The sequence below is a fragment of the Porites lutea genome, chromosome 2 (assembly GCF_958299795.1).
Source record: "Porites lutea chromosome 2, jaPorLute2.1, whole genome shotgun sequence".
In the NCBI taxonomy this organism is placed as follows: domain Eukaryota; kingdom Metazoa; phylum Cnidaria; class Anthozoa; order Scleractinia; family Poritidae; genus Porites; species Porites lutea.
This window is the reverse complement of record NC_133202.1, coordinates 10,234,946-10,259,875: the sequence shown is the minus strand read 5'-3', so window position 1 is coordinate 10,259,875 and position 24,930 is coordinate 10,234,946. Positions and strand designations below refer to the sequence as shown.

General features: G+C 38.6%; 1 protein-coding gene across 1 annotated transcript in view; it reads right to left on the bottom strand.

Annotated features, from left to right (window-relative positions):
* The window catches only part of LOC140927696 (protein virilizer homolog), a 37,134-nt gene that overhangs the window by 4,956 nt on the left and 7,248 nt on the right, over positions 1 to 24,930 (bottom strand). The window contains exons 12-48 of the mRNA XM_073377373.1: positions 24,830 to 24,885; positions 24,154 to 24,202; positions 23,757 to 23,787; positions 23,229 to 23,302; positions 22,348 to 22,431; positions 21,796 to 21,877; positions 20,703 to 20,770; positions 20,073 to 20,153; positions 19,608 to 19,696; positions 19,017 to 19,254; positions 17,763 to 17,866; positions 17,159 to 17,268; positions 16,831 to 16,898; positions 15,489 to 15,527; positions 15,285 to 15,362; positions 14,552 to 14,594; positions 14,128 to 14,208; positions 13,532 to 13,606; positions 13,179 to 13,259; positions 12,663 to 12,725; positions 12,410 to 12,515; positions 11,369 to 11,478; positions 10,796 to 11,124; positions 10,477 to 10,549; positions 9,654 to 9,721; positions 8,859 to 8,927; positions 8,283 to 8,391; positions 6,565 to 6,655; positions 5,692 to 5,748; positions 5,085 to 5,180; positions 4,658 to 4,772; positions 4,110 to 4,181; positions 3,060 to 3,220; positions 2,204 to 2,266; positions 1,439 to 1,679; positions 856 to 958; positions 127 to 287 (exon numbers count right to left, since the gene is read on the bottom strand). Of these exons, the coding sequence (XP_073233474.1) occupies positions 127 to 287; positions 856 to 958; positions 1,439 to 1,679; positions 2,204 to 2,266; positions 3,060 to 3,220; positions 4,110 to 4,181; positions 4,658 to 4,772; positions 5,085 to 5,180; positions 5,692 to 5,748; positions 6,565 to 6,655; positions 8,283 to 8,391; positions 8,859 to 8,927; positions 9,654 to 9,721; positions 10,477 to 10,549; positions 10,796 to 11,124; positions 11,369 to 11,478; positions 12,410 to 12,515; positions 12,663 to 12,725; positions 13,179 to 13,259; positions 13,532 to 13,606; positions 14,128 to 14,208; positions 14,552 to 14,594; positions 15,285 to 15,362; positions 15,489 to 15,527; positions 16,831 to 16,898; positions 17,159 to 17,268; positions 17,763 to 17,866; positions 19,017 to 19,254; positions 19,608 to 19,696; positions 20,073 to 20,153; positions 20,703 to 20,770; positions 21,796 to 21,877; positions 22,348 to 22,431; positions 23,229 to 23,302; positions 23,757 to 23,787; positions 24,154 to 24,202; positions 24,830 to 24,885 (3,618 nt within the window). The remainder of the gene's footprint in view (positions 1 to 126; positions 288 to 855; positions 959 to 1,438; positions 1,680 to 2,203; positions 2,267 to 3,059; positions 3,221 to 4,109; positions 4,182 to 4,657; positions 4,773 to 5,084; positions 5,181 to 5,691; positions 5,749 to 6,564; positions 6,656 to 8,282; positions 8,392 to 8,858; positions 8,928 to 9,653; positions 9,722 to 10,476; positions 10,550 to 10,795; positions 11,125 to 11,368; positions 11,479 to 12,409; positions 12,516 to 12,662; positions 12,726 to 13,178; positions 13,260 to 13,531; positions 13,607 to 14,127; positions 14,209 to 14,551; positions 14,595 to 15,284; positions 15,363 to 15,488; positions 15,528 to 16,830; positions 16,899 to 17,158; positions 17,269 to 17,762; positions 17,867 to 19,016; positions 19,255 to 19,607; positions 19,697 to 20,072; positions 20,154 to 20,702; positions 20,771 to 21,795; positions 21,878 to 22,347; positions 22,432 to 23,228; positions 23,303 to 23,756; positions 23,788 to 24,153; positions 24,203 to 24,829; positions 24,886 to 24,930) is intronic.

The following is a 24,930-nucleotide window of genomic DNA, read 5'->3' as shown; positions in this document are numbered from 1 at the left end:
CCGGTCAGCTATCGGCCACTGATTTTCCCCAGTCCCCAGTAACAGTCCCAAGAGTCATTGCGAACGTTAACTCGGCCCACTTTCCTTCCCCTTTTTTAACGTAGCGAGTGGAGGCCTGTGTCTTACCAGATCAACTTCTGGGTCGATATCGTCAGGGGGAGGGGTGGAGTACCACAGTGTTGGACTGACCCTTCCATCCTCAGCTTCACCAGCGACAAAAACCAGTCTGTTGACGAAGAGGGCCTGGAGTGGAAGCGGAGCTGGCAGCTGTGGTTCAGTAACTTCCTCTGTAAACAGTACAAACGCGGCAAAGAATCTTTGGTTTTGTCGGCTGCCATTTTAAGGGGGGAGAAGAGGGGGCTATGTCACGACTGGCAAGTTCATTTTCTTGATAAAAGGGAGCTTAAGCAAAGACCTTTTGCAGCCACGTACGTCAACCGGAAGTGGACGTTTTGCATTCTTGGGCAGTGGTTTTGCCTAAATTTTCAGGCAAAGTAACTTAACAATACCAATTTTTGGAAGCGTCAATGCATATTATAAGGTAAAAGGTCCCATTTCCGGTTTACGTGCGTCGCTCAAAAAAGTCTTTGCTGAAACTCCCTAATGCCAATTGTTCGCCCTTATTCTTACCATCCGTCGAAACAAATGATGCGAAAAGAAGGTTTAGCTTTTCAAAACGATGGCAAATATCGTGACAGAGCCCCTTTAAAACGGTTGATGACGTATTCCAGTATTTCAAAGGCGTCAAACCTGTTACAAACAAATCCCTGCACCAATAACCGTTATCGTTAAATCGCTTAGTTCCTTCTTCAGCTGTTTGTATCTTGATCGTATTACTCGTTTGCATTGTCATACCTGGTTCTTTATCGGTGTCAGTTTCTGTTTTACTCAGTATAGTGATCAGAACCCTAACTGCATCTAAGAGCGGCTCTAAGGCCTCGTCTTCTTTGCAGCTCTCCTGAAACGACAAACACCGGTATCATTCAATTTATTGCCATTCAAAGGGTCATATTCATCAGAGCTCTGAGTTGTGTCACGTCAGTTGATGGTATTAAACTATGGTTATTGACCTGATTGGTCAATTAAGTCGCGATGTTATTGGTCGTTTGTCAGTTGAACCGTGATGTTATTGTCTATGAAGACTCTTGATGTCATTGGTGCGTTTCGATCCGTCTATTGTCACAAATTAAACGGTTGTTTATTGTTTGTCAAATTATCGGTTGTCCAGTCATTCTCTCGCAATTAGTTTTGCTTGAGTCCGGCAGCAAGTCGTTTGTACTGTGCCGGTAACTGTTGACTACAATTCATTGGCGTTTGTTCTAAGTTAACAGACGAAACATCAATTCGACTGGGACTCCGCGGCATGTATTACGTATTTTACAGACTACTATCAACGACCAACTTTAGAAAGTTTGTTTATTAACTTCAAACTACAAACCTCAAGCCGCTTTTCCAGTGTTTTAAGGGGACCATCCTCGGCTGCACTGTCGAATTTAAGGAAGCTTCTCATCTGTGCAGCGCTAATGCTGATTTCCGTGGTCCGTTTAAGCGGTTCTTCCTCCATGGCGTCATCTTCTTGGTCTGGGATCACCTCAGCCGAGTCTTCGGGAAGCAACAACTGCAGCAACTCGATGGTTGTCGAGAGCGTAGACAGGTTATCTGGACCGGGTATTCCATTCCTGCGTAACAATTACATACTGTATCATGACAGGGGCACTGCTGCTCTTTACACCAAGCAATACCGTCAATTACTGTACAATTACAATTACCATTTCCTATAGCGCCAAAATCCATATCGTTCTAAGGCGCTTTAAAAAGTATGTACAAAAAGTAAAAAAATCAAGTAAAAACTTTCAAATTTACAGGTATAAAACATTAAGTGCGAAAAAAGGGGAAAAACGTTTACTTGAAAAAAGAAAAAAAACCTTAAATGCAATGCAGTTCAAAGAAACAGCATACAATTCATACGATACGGCAAGGAACGATGAAAAACAACACGATACAATAACCGTTCGATACGTTACAGTACGGTACGATACGATGTGATACGGCACGATACCGTGGTACGTTACGAATGATACGGTAAAATCACAGCGTTTGAAACATTTGCTCGAAAAATCGGGACCCACTATTTACGTTCATTATCATATAGAGTATAAGAAAAAACAAAACATAACTAAGAAACAACGCATAGAGAACATACTCGAAAGAAGAAGATAGCCTTTCAAGAAGACGGTAAAACACTTCATTGTTATTCTCCAGTGCACTGATAGGAAAATAAAAAACATAACAAATAAATAATAACTAAATAGTTTAATTATCATCTCCCTTATGGGGCTTTTAAGGAACAATGAATCAAGTAATTTAAATGCAACATAACATGGTTAATAATTCCCACTGGTAGGAGGCAAACCAGTTGGGTGGGACTACTTGGGACCACCAAGAACAAATCCAGCTAGCGGTCAAAGCGGGACTTGGACTCGGGGCCTCTGGATGACAAGTCAAGCGCTGTAACCGCTTGGCCACGTTGCCTCATCTCCTAAACAGTCACTGCTCAGATATTTTCTCCTGTAAGGAATGCTCTGGTGAATTACCACGAATTGAAATGTATTTCATGAGTCCATGGACGAAATTTTTGGCAACAAAGATTGAACGAAACGTGAAACTTTCATACGGCATCTTCTGTCATTTAAGTTAAAAGGGAGGTGTGGGAGTTTTCTTTCAAATCAAGACTTGGCACTTTCGCGAGTTATTGAACAGCTCTTCTCTCAATCCCGGCTTGTAAATCTCGATGGTCAAGAAGGAAAAGAATGACAAAAATAGTCAAAAGAAACGACTCAACTCAAGTCTTGACAAGATGGACAATTTTGATACCCTGACCACCGATCAGCCAATTAAATTTGACAAACTGCATTTCACATCTGTACCAGTATGTTCCCACAATTTATCTCCCATCAAGTCGCCCAACTCGTTGTGAAAGTAATACTCGAAGATTAACGCGGAGAGTATTCAGAAAGTAACCACCAAAAAGAAGGGTGGGAAAAAGCGGATAAACGTACATTTTCTGATGATAGACGCCATAGTTGTGTTCTGTCAGAGTCAGCAGGGTTCTTAGGGCCAACAGAATAGTGGCGAATGACTGACGCTCTGATCCCATGTGTTCTAGCAAGGCTGCACAAATTACCTCCAGCATCTCCTTGTCCGGCAAGGTGTTTGCCAACTTCAATAAATTGAATACAACAAAGAAATAGATAACTACCGTGTGAAAACTCTGTCAGTTTTTGCAATAGGCTCACCCCTCCTCTAATAATCGTCCTTCCCCCTTTAGGGACAAAGCCACGCCTCTGGGACTTTAAAATGACGGATCGGTTTGTTAAGGGCTGACAGAATACGAAGGACCTTGGACTGGATTCAGAAAGTCTTCCTTAAAAATACTATATCTTGAATCCCACGAAGATGTTCTTACGGCGTCGTCACGCGTTCCTCTCTAAAACGCGCGACGAACCCCAAAAACCGTCTGCTTGGGAGGATTAGATAACTATATCGTAATTATCGTTTGGCAACAATAGGTCATTGTTAAGCAGCACTGTTTAGGATACCTCGTAACTTAAGGGGGCTTAAAAAATTCCAGACCTGGTTAGCCGGCCTGGTTATCCTTAGACTAGCTACTTAGCAGCCTGACTGAGGCAAGGGGACAGGGATGTGAACATCTGCAGTATAATAATGTAAGCGCATTTACTAAAAAATTGGGGAGAAGGTTCAGTGGCACAAATAGTTAGTTCTCTCTTTTTGATTCCTGGTGCCATCCCACGCGCCTCGCTTTGCCTTTCGTGATTTTCAAGAAGAGAACTAGTCGGCTTAGCTGGCGAGATTTATTGGGGATGACTGCTTCATTCCAAGGATTCTTTTGTTGTTTCTGCTCCGGTTGTAAAACCGCGAAAAGAATTTGGCAGAGTCGAATTGGATTTTTTTCCACGCGGCTTAACGGTTGGTGAGCGCGGGGGCTTCGCCACCAAAACGCATTCTCGCACTCTGATCACGCCAACTACGATGGCCAGTGGAACGCTTAGGGAAGGACTTAGGGCAACCTAAAAACTAAAACAACTCACATGCTGGTCTGTAAATGGTGTTTCAAATGGCATCAAACTCACTGTAGGATCACACAAGGACTGCACGATGGACTAAAGTAACAAAGAAAACACAAGATCAATTTTTTCGTTCAAGGACTATTATTTAGCGCAAACACGCGGTAGGGGAGTGGTTGACAAATTTACATCTCAACCTCAAAGTCAGTCTTTGAAAGTATGTTGACTGCCTTCACATATAAAATGTAAAGCTCTGGCCGTGTGGGTATTCCGTGGCTCACAATTTCACGGTTTGTCTCATAGCAAGTGAAATGGTAGGTGTTAAAGAGCAGAGAGATAGGGAGCGATACACTCGAGCGGTTCTTCCGGAGATGCTTGGGTTCGCGAAAAGTGATCAGCTGTAACACATTGAGCGAAAAAAATCCAGGAAAAAAGCTTTTGAAAGTTTTGGTTTCCCTCACAAAGTTATTCTTTGTTTTCGAATTTCGGAATTATTGCAAAACAGCGAGGACCCGCTGCAGTTTCAAATTCGAATTCTTGTTCGAATGGATCGCGCCCACGAGCCTTCATACCACAACGCAGTACTGCGATCTGGACACCATCTGGTTCTCTGGGTCTCCCTTCAGACAAGACAACATGGACGGCAGAAGATTGGGGAACAACAGGTCATCATTCTTAGCATTTCCACTGTGGGCAAAACAGAAAGAAAGCTTGCGTTCAGTGTTAAAAAAAATTGCACTTCAAGACCTCGCACCGTGAGATAATTCATAGCTGCAAATAATATTCATTTATCGAACAATTGCCCGGATAGAATTCGTCCATATCCGACGGAATCCTAACTGAGGTCGGACATGACTTCTTTTATTGGTTATTACGAGGTCGCAAGGAAACTGGGTCCCTAAAACAATCCCATACTGCAATTCAACAACACAACGACCCAGTGTCAAAGTGACTTTACTAGAAACTAATAAGGGGTTGAATGTTTCTGTTTATACCTACCTTGTTTTCAAAAGCTGAAGAAGAGAAACTTTGACGGCTGGTTGTGATGAGAGATAAGCCAACAGGGTCATGATACGAACACCTCCACCAGTACAACTTTAGAAAAAGAACAACTATTCAATGAACATATCAATGCAATTATGTCACCTAACTAACTGATTAAATGAAAAAACTGATAAGCTATTCGAAAGCAATGGTTGTGATACTCTACTCGCGGTGATCTTATCAACTTGAGGTTTTGATAGCCAGTAAACCAACTAGTAAGAACCACAGGTTAAGGAGTGAAGGCAAGATCGAATCGAAAGTCAAAACGATATTGCTCTAGCTATAACACGGTGTTTTGGGCAGGTTTCGCGTGATAGAAGGTCAAAACACCGGCGCCTGAGCAGATTGCACACCATTCATTCTTGGTAGAAGTCCAAACGAATGCTGTTGCGTAACAGCAACCTTGAGATTAGGATTGCGGGCTTTCTATGGCCGCCCGCAATAAAGCTTTCGAAGATCCACATAGTGTATTCAGTATCAGAAAATTCAAGGGAAGAGGCTTTGGTTCTTTACTCACCTAGCCCGTCCCCTTTTTTTGCAACTGGCCGGGTTTTTCACTCACCTATTGTCTTCTGTATTTGTTTTACTCATCTCACTGTCCAGAGTCTCCAGTAGGGTTCTGTCAAACAATACAGTATATGTTTGGTTAAACAGTAGATAGTCAGCGGTCGCCAGAGTCTAGACGACCAGAGGCAATTTAGTTAGCTGAATACACCTTGCTCCTAACAGTCCCCGAAGGAAAAAATTACAATCAAATTATATTTTTGTAAAATCCTAAGAAATAAATAGCACCATCCAAAAGAACTGCCAAAGAAGATATATTTGAATGGTCTCACCGTACGATTTCATCCACATACTCAAAAGTTAGAACTACATACTAAATAAAAAGTACCATGTGAAAGTACTGATGAAGAGGTTTCATTTGAATGGTAACACCATAGGATTTCATCATAAGATTCTGAAGTTAAAACTACATACTAAATAAATTGCACCAGTGTTTCTCCTTTCTGTTTAGTTTTACATCCAAGATCAAAGTTTCAATAACTTTGACAATGATGCAAGGAAACTATCAGTTAACGAAGCAAAATTGACTGGTTTGTGAGCTAGGAACTGTGCTACTATTAAACAAGTTTTGAGTTTAAAATTTGCATTCGAGCCTGAAAAGGAGAAACGGGCCCCATGGACTCATACGTCTCCGTACGGGGTTCTAAGAGGGCTTATAACCGGGTGGGGCTTACATCCCAGGGGGCTTATAACCGGAATAGAAAAAAGCGCATCGAAACAAGCGGATCAATAAGCTATAGCAGTGCTCATCAACATGAGTTCTGCATTTACTGGTTATAAGAGGGGGAACTTATAAGCGGCAGTTTATGGTATCGTAAACAATTCAGTCTCCCCACCTGTAGTATAATAAACACGAAGGCTTAAAGGTTACCTGACAATGTTGAAGGCTGTGGGAGCAGAGAGATCCGACAGCTGTGAGCAAACTTTTCTCATAACTTGCTGCAAGTTGTGACATGCTGAACCTGTAATTAGGTTTTCATAGTTTGTTAGTGTTAATATCAGCTAATATTCAATGAGAAACGTCATGTTCTACTATAAAAAAAAAAAAAAAACAACCGCCCACAGACAGTGTTAACCAGCCGCCACCTGGGCCGCCTTAGATGTTAACATTGTTAGACACACGTATCTTCTAAGTAAATTGCAGTAATGCAAAGTAACAACTTCAGCGAGCGTACACTTAATTCCATCCGCCAAACTGACGTTGACACATTAATGATTCATATACAAAGTAGGGTTAGGGTTAGGGTTAGGGTTTGGGTTAGGGTTATATATTAAATCAAACTGGTATTTGTCACCAAATCCTCGGTGGTGTAGGGGTTAGAGTGATGCACTCCAGATCGGATGCTCCGAGTTCCAATCCTACTCATTCTATCCTGAATTGTTTTTTCCTTAAAAATTGAAGACACTTTGATTTTTATGAACATTTCATCAAGAAATTTCATATAAGAAAAGTGAAATGTCTTGTGAGAGGAGGATGTCAGTTTGGTGGATGGAATCAAGTGACGACCAGAAACAACGACAGCAACGGCTACGAAGACGTGACTTAAAAAGTGAAGTCTCACTGCCTCAAACTTTATCGCGATTATTCCATCTTGTTAAGTTCGTCAAATGTTGACAAAATTTTTCTGGAGCTGAATTCTAAAGGACTGCATCGAAGTTTAGGAAAAGAAAAAGAAAGTTATTATCTTGTGTTCACGTCATTCACAAAACGTGAAATTAGGCATTTTCACGTCGTAGTCGTGCAATGACGGCAAAGAAACGTATAAAAAGACCCGATGCACACGCGGAGATGTTGTTTTGCCCCTCGTTCACTTCGTCAAATGTTGGCAATTTTTTCTGGCGTTGAATTCTAGTAGACTGTATTAAGTTCGGGAAAAGAAAAAGAAAGCCGTTGTCTTGTGTTCACGTCCTCCACAAAACGTGAAATTAATTATTTTCACGTCGTAGTCGTGCAGTGGGGGCAAAGAAATATACAAAAAGGCGTGATGCACGTGCAAAGTTGAAACCTATTGCTTCTTTGCCGTTCTCGTTGATGTCGCTGTTGAAGTCGTTGCTTAAGCTCCCTATTAAATGTCATTTTATGACGGACGGAACATCCCACAACGCAGTAGTAACGCTAACGAAATTTTTAACTGGTCTACCACAGTCAGTCCATGAAGAGAGGTCGGACTGCATTTTTCACTGCCTTTATTGTACTTCCAGGCGTTCCAAAGGGAGCGGGAAATACCGCGGGAAAACTGGTGAGAGAGATACGAATACTCCTGCCTTTTGCGATCTCACACGCACTATTTTCCTCCTTTTCCCGTTCCCCTTTCATTTCAAACTCCCGCGAAGAAGACCAATAGACCTCAATAGCTTGCATGTTTTGTTTTCTCAATCAAGGTCTTGTCTTTTCATAGACTGTGCTTACAGATGCGCGTGGATAAGAAAAAATTTGAAAGAAACAGTTCTCAAGAGTTTTATCACAGGACCTACATTGCGAAAACAAAACATGCAAGCTAAAGAGGTCTACTGCGTACCAAACAACCAAAGACGTCTACAGGTGAGTGGCGAGAGGGGATATGCACTGACTATAATTCATGACTATACCTGCTAAATCTTTAAGTATTCCCTGTAGTTCAGTGCTTAATGGATTCAGATGAGCACTCCATAGTAGTCGATGGTTCATCACCTGGCCCGCTTCTTCTTGGGGTATGTCCTAGAAAAAGAAAAAAAAACAGACAAAGAATACTATTTGAATAAAGTCTGAGATGTACACTACCCAAAAATACAGAATGTTTCAAGCTTAAACGTAAAGTTCTAATGAATTTTGGATTTTGTGTGTATGTGTGCGTAGTTCTTGATATGGATGCTATTTCCTTTGATATGAATTGAAAGCGCTGAAAATTGTACAAATTGCTCAAGTCTGCAAAATTTTTCTATTATATGTACCATCATTTAGCATATGAAAATGGAAATGGAAATGCCAGGGCAAAACCTAATGACCGTGGAAGAACGACTGCCCTCAAAGAGAGTAATGAAGCAAAAACTGAACATTTATTTTTTAACCTAACACTTCTTTCATTATGGGGTCATAGTTAAACCACAAATAACACCGTGTAAAAAGAAATAATTGCTTTGGTAGTTCACAAGACTCTATGACCTTACAAACTATTTGACACGTACCTCTGAACAGCGAATAGGTAGTGGTATTGGCAAAAGTTCTGACAGTAGGACAAGTCCTCCTAAAAAGGTCTGTACAAAACAAAGGTAATTTAAAACCAGCCGAATCTTGTAAACTTATTTTTGGACCGGCATTCTAGGCTGGAAAGAATATGCAGATCCACAAATAACAATGGCTCACTGACCAATGTCCGACGAGATCCTAACCGCGGTCAGACATGATGACCGGAATCCTTGTGTCAACTTCTCTCCCTTCCGTTAAGTTTTAAGTAGCTTTAAATACCCTTGAAAATAAGCAGTGATTGAGAGAGAGAGGGGGTTGGGGGTGAGGGGGGTGGGTGGGGGGGGGGGGGGAAGGGAGGTCTGTAAAATGCGATGTGAAATAAGGAACTTTACCTTCACCTCTGATGTCATCAAAGCAATTTTACAATCAAAATAATGAACATATATGCCCGATAAAGTTTCTACTAAAACGGAAACCTGGTCGGACATGGTTTTCTTTTTAATAATAGAGCGGTTTTCATTTGAGTGTCGAAAAGTAATTGGTTTTGCACTTTCTACACGATGCGATTGGCTTAAAAGATTCGCGCCACCTTTTCATCCAATCAGAAGTAAAACCAAGGCCAATTGTGACGCGCTCGCATGCATTTTCCCGCGCTTTGCGTCAGCCACATGTAATTACTTCGAGTTTTGATTGGTTCAATGTATTGTCTGTGTCCTATGTGATTGGCCAGAGTAATTACTTTGGTTTTACGACACTCAAACGAAAACCACTCTAATTGCAGGCCTAACACTTACCTGGGGAGAGGATGTGGTATAAAGAAGAAGTTCTTTTAACATCAAGGACCAGATACTCTCATTTATAACTGTTAAAATCAATCAGATTGTCAGTGTATAAAAAAACGTCGCAGGACGAAGTCATGCACCAACAGAATTGCAAAGAATTGGGCGGAAAAAAGACAAATTTCAAGTTTCCTTCTTGTCAAAGCCATGGTGATCAAATGTTATGCAATCCCAGACGATCTGGGATTTAACATTTTCCTGACCGTCTTAGATTTCGAAAGTGTACAATGTATCACAGGTTTCTCTATTCAGCAGTAATTGAAAGACGAGAAGGATTATTCAAAAAGCTACGGCTGCCAGTGAAATATTGCAAGCAACGTGAAGGAAGAGTTTTTCTACTTCGCTGCACTTGGAAAAAGCCAATCATCGGTAGCCTTTACAATGGGCCATATTTTAGGTTGTTTGCGAGACTAGGTCGGAGTTGTGTAAGACATCATTATGGGACTAGTTTGGGGACCGCTATCGCTTCTTTTATTGGTTATTGCGAGGTCGCAAAGGAAACTGGGTCTAGATTTATCCCTCAAACTGAGTGTCCCATAGTGCAATACGACATAACACCGGCCCATCCTCATTGGCCAGTGAAGTCGTTTCTGGGGCAAAACACGCAACACACAAGGGGAGGAGGGAGGAAGTGGAGGGGGGGAGGGGGGTAAAAAACATCTGCATAGGATACTACTGATTATAAGTCCACTTGAGGCACCAATTACAATGATCAAACGCACTGTGGATTAGTTCAAACAAACTCATAACAATCGCGGCTGCAAGACACACAACATACCTTCCTCGTGATCCGAGGACTGGACAACTGGCCTTGTAAATGTCATAAACACTCCAACAATTTCACTCTGAATCTTGAAGAAATAACAGCAACTGCTAATGAGAAGCATATTAATGCATATCTCCTCAAATTATAATAACAAATGCAATATGCATTATGACTGAATTCAATTGTCACTTGTCATCAATACAGGTTTTTGGGAAACGGCCCACCTACCCCTCCCCTAATTCAACGCTAACACTTCTCACATAGGAAAAAATGTTGGGTTAGGAGAGGGGTAGGTGGGTAGTTTCTCAGAAACCTAACCCTGCAATCATACCTTGTAAGCAAGACTGCTAAGCTGGCCTGTCATAGGTGCTGTACACATGACAGTATGAATCATCATCAATGCCTTCAACAGTCTTGTATCCTTAAACTGGTACTTGCCGCTGCTGAGTAATTCTGTCAATAAAATCTTCACCAGTGCCAGAAGAGGTGTTACCATGGAAACCATGACAAGCGGTGGCCCAGAGTTCAAGGGTTGTCCTTGTCTCCAAGGTCGCAGAAGGTACTCGCCAAGTTTTTGAAATGTGGTGATGAACACATCCATGGCATTTGCTGAGAATAACTCTATACAGGCTAAATTTCTGTTCAAATCTTTCTGAACAACTGCAGAGAAAAAAAGGGACAAAATTTTAAATAAAAAAATCAATTTATTGACAGAGACAAAGAGTGGGCGAGATTTCAGTTCCCATATGTAACGAATACAAATTAATTCTACAGTTAGGATTTAATCAAGCCAGAAGCCTTTCAAATATAGTATGCCAGAAAAAAAATCTCATTTATTTGACAGAATTCTTGCATAATTATTGATCATAATTACCATAATACAAATAAACAATCACTGACCAACCTTCAGTAGTGTTAATATCTTTATCCAAACAGCCAAGATGTCTGAGAACTCTGAGAGCCATCAACACTCCACAAGTGACACTGGGTGTTGTGTTTATCTCATCCAAATGACTACAGACAAAAACAGAGCAACAAGCAAACATTTTGAATTAACTTTGAAAAACTGTTAGACTGAAGAGTTTTACTCGTCTTCCGTTTTGTCCAGTTATTTGCTATCAATGGAGTAATGCACCTTCACAACATTTCACGACACTGCTACTTAAAATTAACAGGTATCTTTTTTTGTATAGAATCTGAGTATTTTCTTTACTTTTATTATCCAATGTGAAATTTCTTATATTTTACGCAATCAGATGTGATTTGAGATTGTTATTGCACAAATCACACCATCACATCATATAAATTGCCGCTAGGAAATTGGGCCAGGTCAACTTCTGCTAAACTTCTAGGACTGTTAGTAGGGATGGGGGGGGGGGGGGGGGGGGGAAATAGCCACTAGTGGTGCATGCTTACTACATACAAGGCCGAGGCCTGGGATTTCCCTGTAATGACCGAACGAACGAATACAATAAGTTATTTATTATTTGGCCCTTTCATTATGGACCTGAGCCTGCAATCAATTAAAACCAACTACTGGTCAGTGGATAAATTTGAAAAACACTTCATTTCAATGAGTTGTACAACTGAGCCCGCAATACAGTGAGGTGACACTAGTCAGCAGATACCATTTTGGACAGCTGTCAATTGACCATTACATGTCCATAACAATGTCCACTATCAAGTTAAACACTCATGGTATATGCCTTGGACACCTAGCTAATAATGCCCAGTCATTACAAGAAAATAATGCCTGGTCATTTGAAGAAAACAGCCAATCAGAGCCATATAATAAAGCCATATAATAGCCTTGTAGTAAAGAGAAATTAATGAAATTTTCTAGCACTTCTTCTTCTAAAATTACTTTCACTACTTTTAGAACTGTATTGTCTGGCACTTCGCAGGGAGGATAACACTGGGTCCATGAAAGGATCACTTCTAGTACCTTTTCACAAATTCCACCAATTTGGTTATGCTTGACATGTCAAACTTGATGTCTTTCAATGCCACAAGCCAGTTACCTAATTCAGTGGCAGAAGTATCTGCATCATCTGAAAAAACGTAAGAGAACAGGACAGATAAAAGCCGAGTAATGGACCCACAAAAAATAACTTCAGAGTCATTTGACATTTGAAAGCCACTCACTGTACCACGAAATACCTCTACCAACTATCAGTAGCTATACATGTTATCCTTACCTCTTGCTGTGACAGCTAGGAGCCTGGGAGCCAGGGTGGATAACATTTCCACATTTTCAGACACTAAAACCAAAACCACAAAAATAAGCACTATCAGCACACAAGACTCTTGATTCAAGTAGTCAAGATTCTTATCTTTACATAAAAAGTTTCCTTACCCTGAGATTTATTTAAACCACCTGAATATTACTCACAAGTCATAAGTGATTACATTCAAATAATCAAACATATTCAGTTTTATTCCCATCTTTATGTTGAAGAACTGATAGCTTAAAGCTTGTAGTGTGTATGTAATTTCTAATCATCTGACTATTTCAAAAACCTTAGCAATCTTTTGTATCCTAGCTTAGCCTGTATACAGCCTCCCACTCTCCTCTTAAAAATGGAGGGGGCAGCTGGCTGTACACAGGCGATTGTTTTCTGCTCAGAGGAAAAAAGCACAATTTTACTTCAGGTATGACTGTTAACATAGTATAATTTTTAGATATAAGTAATAAGATATAATTAAGTACTCACATTTCACTGTTAGAAGAATTAACACAGCGGCATATCTTGTTGACACACACTTCTTCAGTTTACTATCATCCTCTGCATTTCCTGAATTAGAAAGTAAACTTCCATAAGATAATCAATGTTACCTTTACTTTCAATCCAAAATTCTCCAAGCAACCACATCTTGATAGCAACTGATAAATAGTTCTAATTCTAAACGCTGGTTATCATGGAGTCGAAGTTGGAGCCGTAATCAGAAGCGCAAAACTTTACAATCTACTGAAAACAGCGTTCTGATTCTGTTAAACAAACCTGTGGATTCCACAAAAGGAAGGAGACAACGAAGATTGGTATGATTCTGATTCTGTTAAACAAACCTGTGGATTCCACAAAAGGAAGGAGACAACGAAGATTGGTATCCAGACTGAGAACAGATACAACTGCAGCCTTACCTTATAAAACAGAAAAGAAGACAAAAATATTGTTACATTATTTTGCAAAGTTGCTATGACAGAATCAACGTTTCATGCAACACATGCAGACACAGAAACATGTCACATTAAAACAGTACCATAAAAAAGGAAAGATGAGCATGATTCACCATCTTTACTCTGGCCAAAATGGAGAAAAGGTGTTTTCAACACCCAACTCTTACAAAATCCACTTATACATACATATCAAGTAAAGCTAGAAAAGCCAGGTGGGTTTTGGAAACTCATTTTTTGGAATTATATAGATCAAAAGCTTTGTAGTTACTTGTTAAGTTTTTATCAGTTTAGCTTTTAAGTGTGTTTTAATTGTTGTATTTTAGCTTTCTTAAATGATATTTTAAACGTTTATTATCATTATTACTATTATTAAGCAAATGGATTAACATTAGTTGCTAGGGTCAAATACCAGCTGCTCTTTGGGGAAATGCAAGAATCAAACACTGAACTCAGAAGAATGGAGGAAATTGCGCCTAATTACTCACCAATTGCCGTAAATGTCATAGAATACAGGGTATGCAAAGTAGACAGCATATCTGCACCATCCATGTCATTTGGTAGTAAACCTTCAAGAAAAAGTTGATACCATAATGTGCATGAAAACATGAACAATGTACGTGAAAACATACCATCAACCTTCAACGAGGGTAGTTGAGTCTAATACTAACTGTCCTTGTCTTGTAGAGGCGTCTGCCTTTAATCAGAGGGGTGACAGCCTTATAAAGAGCAAAACTGCGGGAAATAACTCAGGCGTCTAAACTGTATGGTGTTATCCATTAACAAAATGGAAAGGCAATGTACTCAAGATACTAGCTTTTTACACATAACTATAATTTATAATATCAAAATGGCTCGTGCATCTGCCTGGGATAAATTATAAATTATGTAATGAATGTTTTTTAATTTTACCTGATGAAAGGGAGGTTAACAACTGATCCACTGCTTGAAGAGTCTAACATAAGAAAAGGTCGCATTAATTAGAGAGATTAAAAAAATGTAACATGCTTTGCTTGTCCATCGAACAACTCCTATAGGGGCTAACCTGATGGAACATCACACTAGCCCCTGGCCATAAGAAAACTTTTGTCACACAAAGAATTGCTTCTATCAACTAAGCAGAAAAAGTAAAATATTATTGTTCAATACAGGGCCTGAAAAAAAAAAACTTGAATTCCAGCTTGTTCTATGGGCAAGCACCTCTCACTTGTTGCTCACCCCGAGACACTTCTTGCTCGCCTTAGTTGATGATTTCGTTCAAGGAAAGAGTCATGGATGAGAGGATAACCCCCTCTATACAATATATCTTAGCATGTTTAACAGTAGAGCTCGGATGTCAGGACACAAAGGTGCCACTGGCAGACGCTATCAGTCCATTTATGAGCTTACTGCACCCACCAAACCATGATAAGAATGATGTGAAGGTTGACCACACCACCGGGGTCTACGTCCCCTACTCTTTTAGAGATGTTAGAGATGACTTATAATTACCTGGGTCACCCTTTTGCTCACTAGGCAAGTGAACTATAAAAGTTACTTGCCAAGCAAGAAAATCTACTGGTCTTGGACTAACAGATGGGATTTTTTATTTTCAGAAAACTAAAACAGCTTCAGCTGTTTACAAATGCTACCACGATACTCTCACCTGCAAATGATAAATCAACAGGAGCCCAAGATGCTGAGGTGTACAAGAGTCAGCTACAGTGCTGTCCCTTAGAATTTCCTATGTAGTAATAAAAAGGAAAAAATTGAAAATTTGAAATAACTACTATCTGTTAAGAGGGAAAAAATAATCATGAATACCCTTAAATTAACTTTGCAATCCATTAAGACATTAAACATTTCTCACGTTCAACGATGGTGCTTCACTGTGGTGGACATCTGCTTCCTGAAAGATAAAATTAGTACTTAGTCATGTACCTATGTGATCACCATCAGGATCCACCACCTACCCTCCCCTAACTCAACATTATGCCCTCAATAAGAAGTAAGTGTTACATTGCATTAGGGGAGGGGTGGGTGGTCAGTTCCAGGGAATCTTATACTAATCAACTGATTCACCAAGAGCCGTACCTTCCCCTTCCTTAACTCAATATTTTGCCCTACGTACAAAGTCAGTGTTAAGACAGAATCCATTAGGAAATTGAGCAATTTCAATTTTCAGTGGGCAAAAGCTTGTACCACAATAATAAGCATTTCAAACATATTGCATTCATTCTTACACTTTTCAAGGGTAACAAAAAAGAAATAAATGTACAAAGTTATATGACGTAACTCCAAAGAACAGGTTCTCATGGGAGCCCAAGAAAAAAAAAACTTGAAAAGCTTCAAATTTCACTTTAAACGAAATCTTATGAATGATGGTTACCTGTGTTTTCTCAATTCTTGTGAAATTTGAAATTTATTTTCTCGGGTTTCCATGAGAAATTACCTTTGGTGTTATTACAGATAACTAATTACATCTATAGCCCTTGAAAAGTGTGAAAAAGAATGCGATATGGCCTAAAGTAAATTGGTACAAGGTTTTTGTCCACTGAAAATTAAAATTGCTCAATTTCCTGATGGATTCCTTCTTTCAACATTCTTTCAGGGATGGGTGGGTGGGCAGTTCCCAACGAATAGCCTACGTTATTATTCTTCCATGACTCTGAGGCTTTCTAGTCACTCTTCTATATTTGGCTTGGTTTTCTTTGTGCTCAAGTCTCTTTGGGAATTAGGAGACAATCGAGTTGAGTAAAATTTGGAATTTGTCTGCAAAGCCTAGATTAGATTTAGTTTTAAGCTTATTTATGAAAAAGTCAACTGAAAAAAGTAACGCAAGACTTAAACTTAATTTGCATTTGTAAACAACAAAACTTTTTCGCCGGTTTTATCGATAAATTCAAGTAAAAAAGACAAAGCTTTACCTGTGAAAACTTCCACCCCGAGCTTCGTCACTTTCTTCGTGTATTTTGGAAACAGCTTGCTTGATTAGTTGTGAAATTTCTTTGTTTGTTACGGCAGCAAACCGGGAAGGCATTTTGCAACTTACGCGAGTTTGGCGTCTCTCGCTCGGATGAACTGGAGGTGAATCAGTGAATAGTGCAGGATATTCAATGATTGAGTAGCCAATCAGAGCGCGCGAAAAACACTATCCCCTGTTTTAGTATATACTAATGTGGGATATTACAAAAGGTGACACAACTACTTACAGTTGTTTGAGTGAGGACTCTAATCAGACCATTGACTGTGTCAGGATGAGAAGAAAGAAACAGCAAACCTAAGAAACACAAACATGAAGTACATAATTATTCACAGTTATAGTTCAGTTTAACTGAAAATCTATACTTTGTGATGTCACTGAAGTAATGATTGAGAGGTGATAGAGTTACACAGCTTTCTGAACAACAGAGAAACTCTGAAAATGACTACCACACAGGTTGTTGAAACATGAGTCAGTGAGTCACTAGTGATGTCCTTTCAAGATGAAGGAACATCGAAACCCTCATGGGTCTGTTACCACTGAGGGCAATCACATACCTCTTTGTGACTGTAGCAAGTAAAAGAAAAAGTCTCTGATTGGAGCAAACACAGCAGGATGACATCCAGTGGGGGAAGACATCACAATAAGAATTGACTCCAAAAGGCGTCTGCAGAAAAAAATATCCAACATTTGAAAATAAGCGCATTACACAAATGACGAATAAAAATTAATTAAAAAATAATATAAATTAATAATAAAAAGGAATAGGGACAACAGCAACAACAAGGACAACAGGGAACAATAGGATACCAGGGACAATAGCAAGAACAAGAATAACAGCAACAACAGTGAAAACAAGGGCAACATGGACATCTGGGACAACAGGGACAACAAGGACAACAGGGACAACAAGGATGACAGGGACAACAGGCAACAGGGAAAACAGCGGCAACAGGAAAAACAGGGGCAACAGGAACCACAAGGACAACAGGGACTGCAGGGGCAAAGGGGACAACAGGGGATGCAAAGACAACAAGGACAACAGGGATAACAGGGGCAACAGGGACGACAGGGACAACAGGGACATGGCAAAATAATATATCTTCAGACTCTTGCTAAGAAATTTCATGCAGATGGTCTTTTTGAGTTTTTGTAACTCACCGGTCTTTGAAGAAGTGGAACATTACAGGGTAAGGATCCTTGGGAGTGGCATCAAAACCTGTTATCTTTGCTGAGGTGGGAAAAGCCTTTACAGGAGACTGCACCTGTGAAAAGAAACAAAATAATGAATTTAGTGATAGCAATAATAATGATAATGATACTGATAATGAAAATAATGATAATACAACACAGTCCAAACCGATGTATGAAAACAATCACTTGACAGCTTTTTGGGATGTTCCAGTATATTCTGACCAGACAGAAGTCAGAGCTACCAGACTTGATGCAAGAATTGTTGACAGAGACAGAAGAAGGATAACACTTTTGGAGATGGGCTGCTGCTGGGTAGAAAATCACCAGCAGAAGGAAGAAGAAAAAACCTTAAAATATGCCCCACTACACATGCAGGTAAGAGACAGCATCCAGGTTTTGAAATAATATATTGCAATAATATTGTAATTGACGTCCTGGGTTGAAATTCAAAAGGTCTAAGAGACAATATGACATCAGTAGTAGTAGAAGAGAGAGGCAAACAAATGTTGAGAAGAATGCAGAAAGCTGTTCTACATGTAACTAGCAGCCTCAAAAATGAAAGATCATTTAAAATTTTATGCAAGGACCGCAAGTGACCATAAGTGAAGAACAATGTGTTTTCTTTTTTTAATGTGATTATTATGATTTTTTTTATTTTTTAGACAGACTCAACAAACAATAAAAAACAAAATAACCTACCGAAAGAACAAAAAAAGGCACCAAATTTATACTGGGTTTATGAATATAAGGTTGCATTCGATTGGGAAATCCGGATTTCAGATTTTGGAATCGAAAACAAAATCCGAAAACAGATTTCACCTCTGATAAAGCTGTCCTCAGGGTGGATTTCAATTGAGAAATCCAAATCTGGATTTCATGGATTTCCTTTTTACCATCATTCGATTGGGAAATCCGAAAAAGGATTCACAAAACTATTCTTGTGAACAACGGCATTTTTTGGCTAACTATGTGTGCTTGTGCAAGACTGCTGTTCTTAAGGACAGTTTTTCAAATCCTTTCTCAGATTTCAAAAACAGATGCATCAAAATCCGTTTTTGGATTTGGCATTCGATGGCAAATCCGAAATGGATTTTAAGATCTAAATCTAGATTTCCCAATTGAATACACCCAAAGTATGCTTTCAGCAACATTTGGATCACTGTTTAAAAATCATAATGTCTTACATCAAGTTTGTACCACTGATACAAATTGACCACTTACAATCAAATTCTTTGCCTGATATAGGAAAACACAAATCTCCTCAAAGGTGCTGGAAATTATCTCCAACTTCTCAGTATCAAATGCTTGATCTCGTTCAGCAGTAACCATTCCTGATGTTGCCATGGTAACATCACCTTCTGGTGACAATATACCAGCTGTCTCCTTGGGCTCAGTGCCTTCTCCAGCTGAATCAGACTCGGCTTCTGGAGGTCTCGAACTGGATGTGGTCTCCACAATCCTGGACACAAAGAGAGAATAAACAGTTTTTATGCACAAATTACTGTAGTTTGTCTACCACACAAAATGCAAAAAATATTTATTCTCAACCAAGCAACAAAAAATTATGTAATTCACCATTTTCACTGAGAGCATAATACACTTTGCTTATCCACTGTCCCACAAATTTTACATAACAATAACAATTTCTCCTGGGTATATTTACTGTCGTTCCAAGAGATATAAAAAGACAATGGTTACAAAAAGAGGAAAATTTTGGGGGGTAAATAAGGTGCATTATGGTCAAATGAGATTAATCAGAATTTTAGATTACAGACAATCAAGTCTGGGTGGAAAGAAGGTTATCTTTCTTACTTGTCTACAGTTTTCTGAACAAGTGCAAGCAGTTCATACAAATGAACTTTACGAGCTAGGGAGGAGGCAGCTTCTGCTACACGTACAGTCTGAAAAAAGATTGTCAAAAGAAATCAAGATTAACAGGAGCTCTATAACAGTGTTATTAATAGGAGTTTGTGTTAAACTAATGTTTCAGTTTGCATGTCATGATCATTAACTATGTTTGCCCAATATATAAAAAAAAAATACAGAAGCTACATTACACAAGTAAAAGGAACAAAAGTGAAATAAAGTATTTTTTTTTTCATAGTTTTGCGACTGACCTCGAGGGCTCCATTTCAGCTTTATGAGAAAATTACAAAAAAAATACCAGATGCAAGTGCTCTCATAAAGTTATAAATGATACACAAATCTACCTGTCAGCAGTGATTTTGCATCTTGTAAGATGAAAAAAATTAACCTTGATTTAGCTCCTTTGAATACCTGATCTGCCAGAAGAAACTCCACAAGTAGTTGGTAGCTCTTAGATTCTTGTTTGATATCAAGTCCTTCATCTTCATTTTCCTAAACAGATCAAAACAAAATGTTGTTAATAGTCAATGAGCTCATAAGTTATTTGAATTGCCCATGAAAGATTTGGGGTATTTTAGTAAAAACCATTACAACAGAATTCATTGGAAAATTGAGTAATTGTAATGTTCAGTGGACAAAACCCAGTACCAGGATAATTTCAAACATATCGCATTTTTTTTTTATACTTTTTGAGGCTATAAAAAGGTTCTTATGGGAGCCCGAGAAAACAAATTTTCAAAGCTTCAAATTTCACAAAATGAGATCTTATACATGACGATTTTACCTGTGTTTTCTCAATTCCTGAGAAATTTGAAATTTATTTTCTCGGGCTCCCATAAGAAAGTCTTTGGTGCTATTAGCAATAACTAATTACATCTATAGTCCTTGAAAAGTGTTTGTGAAAAGAATGAGATATGGCTTAAAATATGGTACAAGGTGTTTGCCCACTGAAAATTACAATCACTCAATTTCCTGATGGATTCTGTCATAATTGTTTTGATACTGAATGAAGAAATGATGATGAAATAGTGATCAAAATACCTTGTCACTGACATCCCATCCAAGAAAGTGCTCCATTCCAACAGACCAATCTGTGGTGTTGTCGATGGCTGCAAAGGTAAAGATCATTACTAAGTAACTAACAGTGATTTTGTTACCCCCACATCCTGTAGCGCTGACACATACAAATTCCCATCCAGGAAAAGTTGAAAATCACTTTCAATTTTATTTTTTACTTTTTTCTCCACTCAATATTGTATTTAGTTTTATATGAAATTTTTGTAAAGCGCTTTTGATCACATCTGGAAAGAGCGCTATAGAAATTTTTAATTTATTATTATTATTATTATTAAAATAATTAGTGCACCTCCTGTAGGATGTAAAAGATTGATTGACTGAGCATCCCGAAGATGATTTTGAAAAATATCCCATAAGTGACTTAAAATCTAATTCTGTAATAAAACACTGAACTTTTCAGGAGCCAAACCTAATACTTTGATAAAGTACATAAAAAGTTCAGCGTCTGAATTAACAATTAAGAATGCATGTTTCAATTTGTGATGGCTCAGGTGTTCTTCCTGCCTTGCCTGGCTGGGAATTTCAGCTTTGGGGCAGCTTTGAAACGGCTTTGATTGAGATGTCAAAGTTCTTATTTCCTGAACCTAATGCATAAATTATTATCGCACATTTTGCAAGCATTTTGACCGAAATGAGCATTTCTCTCCTTTTGATTTTCATTCAGCTGGAATAAAGTTTAGGAACTGAATCAATTTTGCAGATCATGCAATAGGTCTCAATTCGAATTAGAGTTCGGCATCTAAAGCAGGCTTAATATATTAATTTCATAATATTATTAAATTGTTTGGCATCTGAACCGGGCTTAATATATTTAGAATTCGCTAGAGAAAGGTTTCTGAAGAAGTTTTTGAATGATCAAACAGAAGCATCTTCAGCCAAACACTGTAAGTTGAACAACTGGGGAGGTGGACAGTCCTTTATGCCAAATAAATAGCTCTGTCTATTAGTCAGATAGTAATTTGTAGTGCTATCCATTTTGTGAACAACAGGGGCCAGAGGTTTTCAGAGTCTTCTGGAATTGAACAAAACTAAAAGCATAAACAGACTGGTTACTAACCTTGCAGAATGAGTAGTTTCATTGATGATGACATGTGCTCTGTGGTGAGGAGTTTACCAAGAGCTTCCTGAACCCCTGCATCCTAATAAAGTGAACCACAGATTTGTCTAAACAATCCAGTTTCTGAATAATGTAAATCAAGGTTGAACATTCTCAGATGCTAGTATTAAAGCTGATTGTTTGTCATTAAGATTCTCCTTTCTTTTTCTTTTTTACCCAGAAGGGTGCAGTTACATGTTAATTGATGGAACATTTAAAGTCTAATCTTACAGTACCAGCTTAACCCTTTGAGCCTCAGTATCAACATACAAATTCTCCAAACTGATTTTCATACATTTCCTTAAAGAATTAGTTGAGAGAATTTGACAAAAGATCAAAGCATTTTCCCTTTGGTGATCATTTTATTTATTCTCATAACGTATCTCTTGACAACGTATGGATATTGTTAGGAGAAAATTGATCTTGGTCACTATTGACTCTGAAAGGGTTAAGGGTAATAAAACAAAAAAAAAATTCTGGTTACAAAAGTTTACAAAAGGAAAATTAACTTACTATAAGCACAGAAACAATATGTGTCCCACATGAGGACAAGGCACCAACCAGCTTAAGTCCTGCTTTAATCAAGCGAATATTGGCCTGTGAATGGAAATACTCGAAAGTGACTTCATATTACAGCGACAGAGGTTGCTATATGTTGTATAAAATACATGTAACACCCGCAAGGGTGTGCTCTAAGAGACATTGAAGGGAGCCCAGTGCTCTGAACTTGTGAAATCCAGGGTGCCCAGCATATGATTTGCATGAAAAAAAGTAAGATAATCTAGTAGCCCGAGAACAAAAATATTCTATAATAATGTATGCAATTGGTTTGGTACATGAAAAGTCCTGCATCTGAATCAAAGCCATTCCAAAGTCGATCCCAAGTCAAAATTCTTGGCGGGGCTAGGCAGGAAGACCAGCTAAGCCATTTCAAACTGAAACAAGTGTTTCTAATTAATTCAGATGCGGAACTTTTCATGTTTTTCATTCACTGTATTAGGTTGGAGTCCTGAAAAGTTTGGCATCTCAATGTCTTAATGCAACCAACTTAATGTCTTTTTAAGAACGCCATGATGATGATGGCTGCCGATGTTCAAAGCAACAGGTGGTAAAGAAAGCTACCAATAGGCGTTAAAAGTGTGCAATACTACATGTATAACTGGAATGAAAAGTATGACATCACTACATACTTTCTACGGGAAAAGGCAACTAAAATGTTTACCTAATATATTTTCAAAGAAAAGGTTCACTACCCTTTGGGCTAATTCCGGCCTTAGAGCTCCAAGCCTTGCTGAATCCCTCATTCATACCTTAAACATGCTTCATTCCCTCACACAGAGTGTGCCATACTTTTTTTTAATGCAGGAGAATGTATTGATTTAGTAAAAACTTACAGCTATAGGAAGTTTCTGAGCCATCTCTATATCAAGTGAATACATGATCCATTCAATCAGCTTTTTCATCACACCTATGTAAAAGAGGCAAAAATTAAGTGGTCAGACAAATTAATGGAGGAGAAGAATAAAATTTGCATGGAAAAACTCTGTCATAAGAGCTCATGAACATGGATGGTTGTTGAGGTCAGGAAGTGGTAACATTTTTTCTTACTTAACGGTTACTAGTGGTTGATCTTTTCTTTTCTTTTTCTTTCTTACCTGTTACAAGTGGTTGATTTTGTAAATGTCATATATTCACACTTTTAAAGCTTTATTGACTTATTTATATACATCTAGTTTTCTAATTATTTGTAATTTATCACTGACTGCTGTACCCCTGTATCTCTGCCCATCTCGACTAGCACCAGCTATTTGCGGGAGGAAATGGTCTTTATGTGAATGTTAATTGTTAATAATAAAGTGTGTGTACTTAAACTAGAAAAAAGTACAGCATGTAAGATACAGTTTTGAGTTACAGCAACACACCTTCTCTCTGTTCATTCCTTGTAAGATAAGCCTGCAAAAAAATAAAAAAATGTACTACAGGCCGGTGTACATGTACAGGCAAAATTATCACTGAAGGTTTTCGCACATTTTCTCATATATCTTTTGGAGCTATACATGAGTTCTACAGAATACATCAGCATTAGCATTGTTATAATAAACGTGCTATAAAACCTGGGATTTCATTAGAAGCTAAGACCAGAATACTTGCTTTAGTATACTCTGTGTACAGTATAGTACCTGCCCCGCCAAACACAAAAGTCGACTTTCAAACCAACTTTCCCTGCCTAATCAACCTTGGGCAATCTTTAATTCACTTTAAAAGACCTACAAAAGTCTTTAATTTTTGCACATGTAAGCATTGGACTTGAAAACTCACCAGTCCTGGAACAAGAAGTTTGGGAATTTCCTCAAGTAGCTCAATCCATCTGCGGAAACAAGGGATATTCAGTGGCATCCACATTTCAAAAGTTTCCTTTGCACAGATTATTAATAATAATTTTGAATGCAGAAAATTATCAGCCAGAAAAAATGATGTTGTAGAACAAGGTGAGAAAAAAATTAGGTCTTTTCAGGGTAACATTTGGAATAATAAACTTGTCTAAAACAGGGTCCAATTTAGAGGTTTGGGTAGCACATATATCCTCCTAAAACCTAACCAGGCATTCCTGGGGAGCTACATTTGTACAACAAGTTGAAAAAATGTTGAGACACTCCGACCTTTTTCACTTCCAAATGCTGCTAGTCACACATCTGTGTATTAAAGATATAACACTGCATGGTTTGTTACTGCCATTTTTGAAAAATGGGCCAGGTATTATGCATGGGAAAATCATGGACAGGCCATTTAAGCACAAATAAGTTAGAGTGTCTCAAGAATTTTTGCATTTGGCTGTATCCTCACACGTAGGTTATAAACAAGATTCATTGGATCATGTTTCAAGGAATGCAGGCTGCAAGTAAAGGAATAATGTCATAAGTGTTCTATAAAGCAATGGAAAGGAGGGATCACTAATATAATTTATTATTCCTAAAAAACACGAGCATCAACTCACTTTAAATTTCTCTCAGAAGTGCAACACAATTCAACTTGCTCAAACAATGCTTGTCCCTAAATTCGTTAAAACACAAGAAAAATTATCACTTAAACAAACCA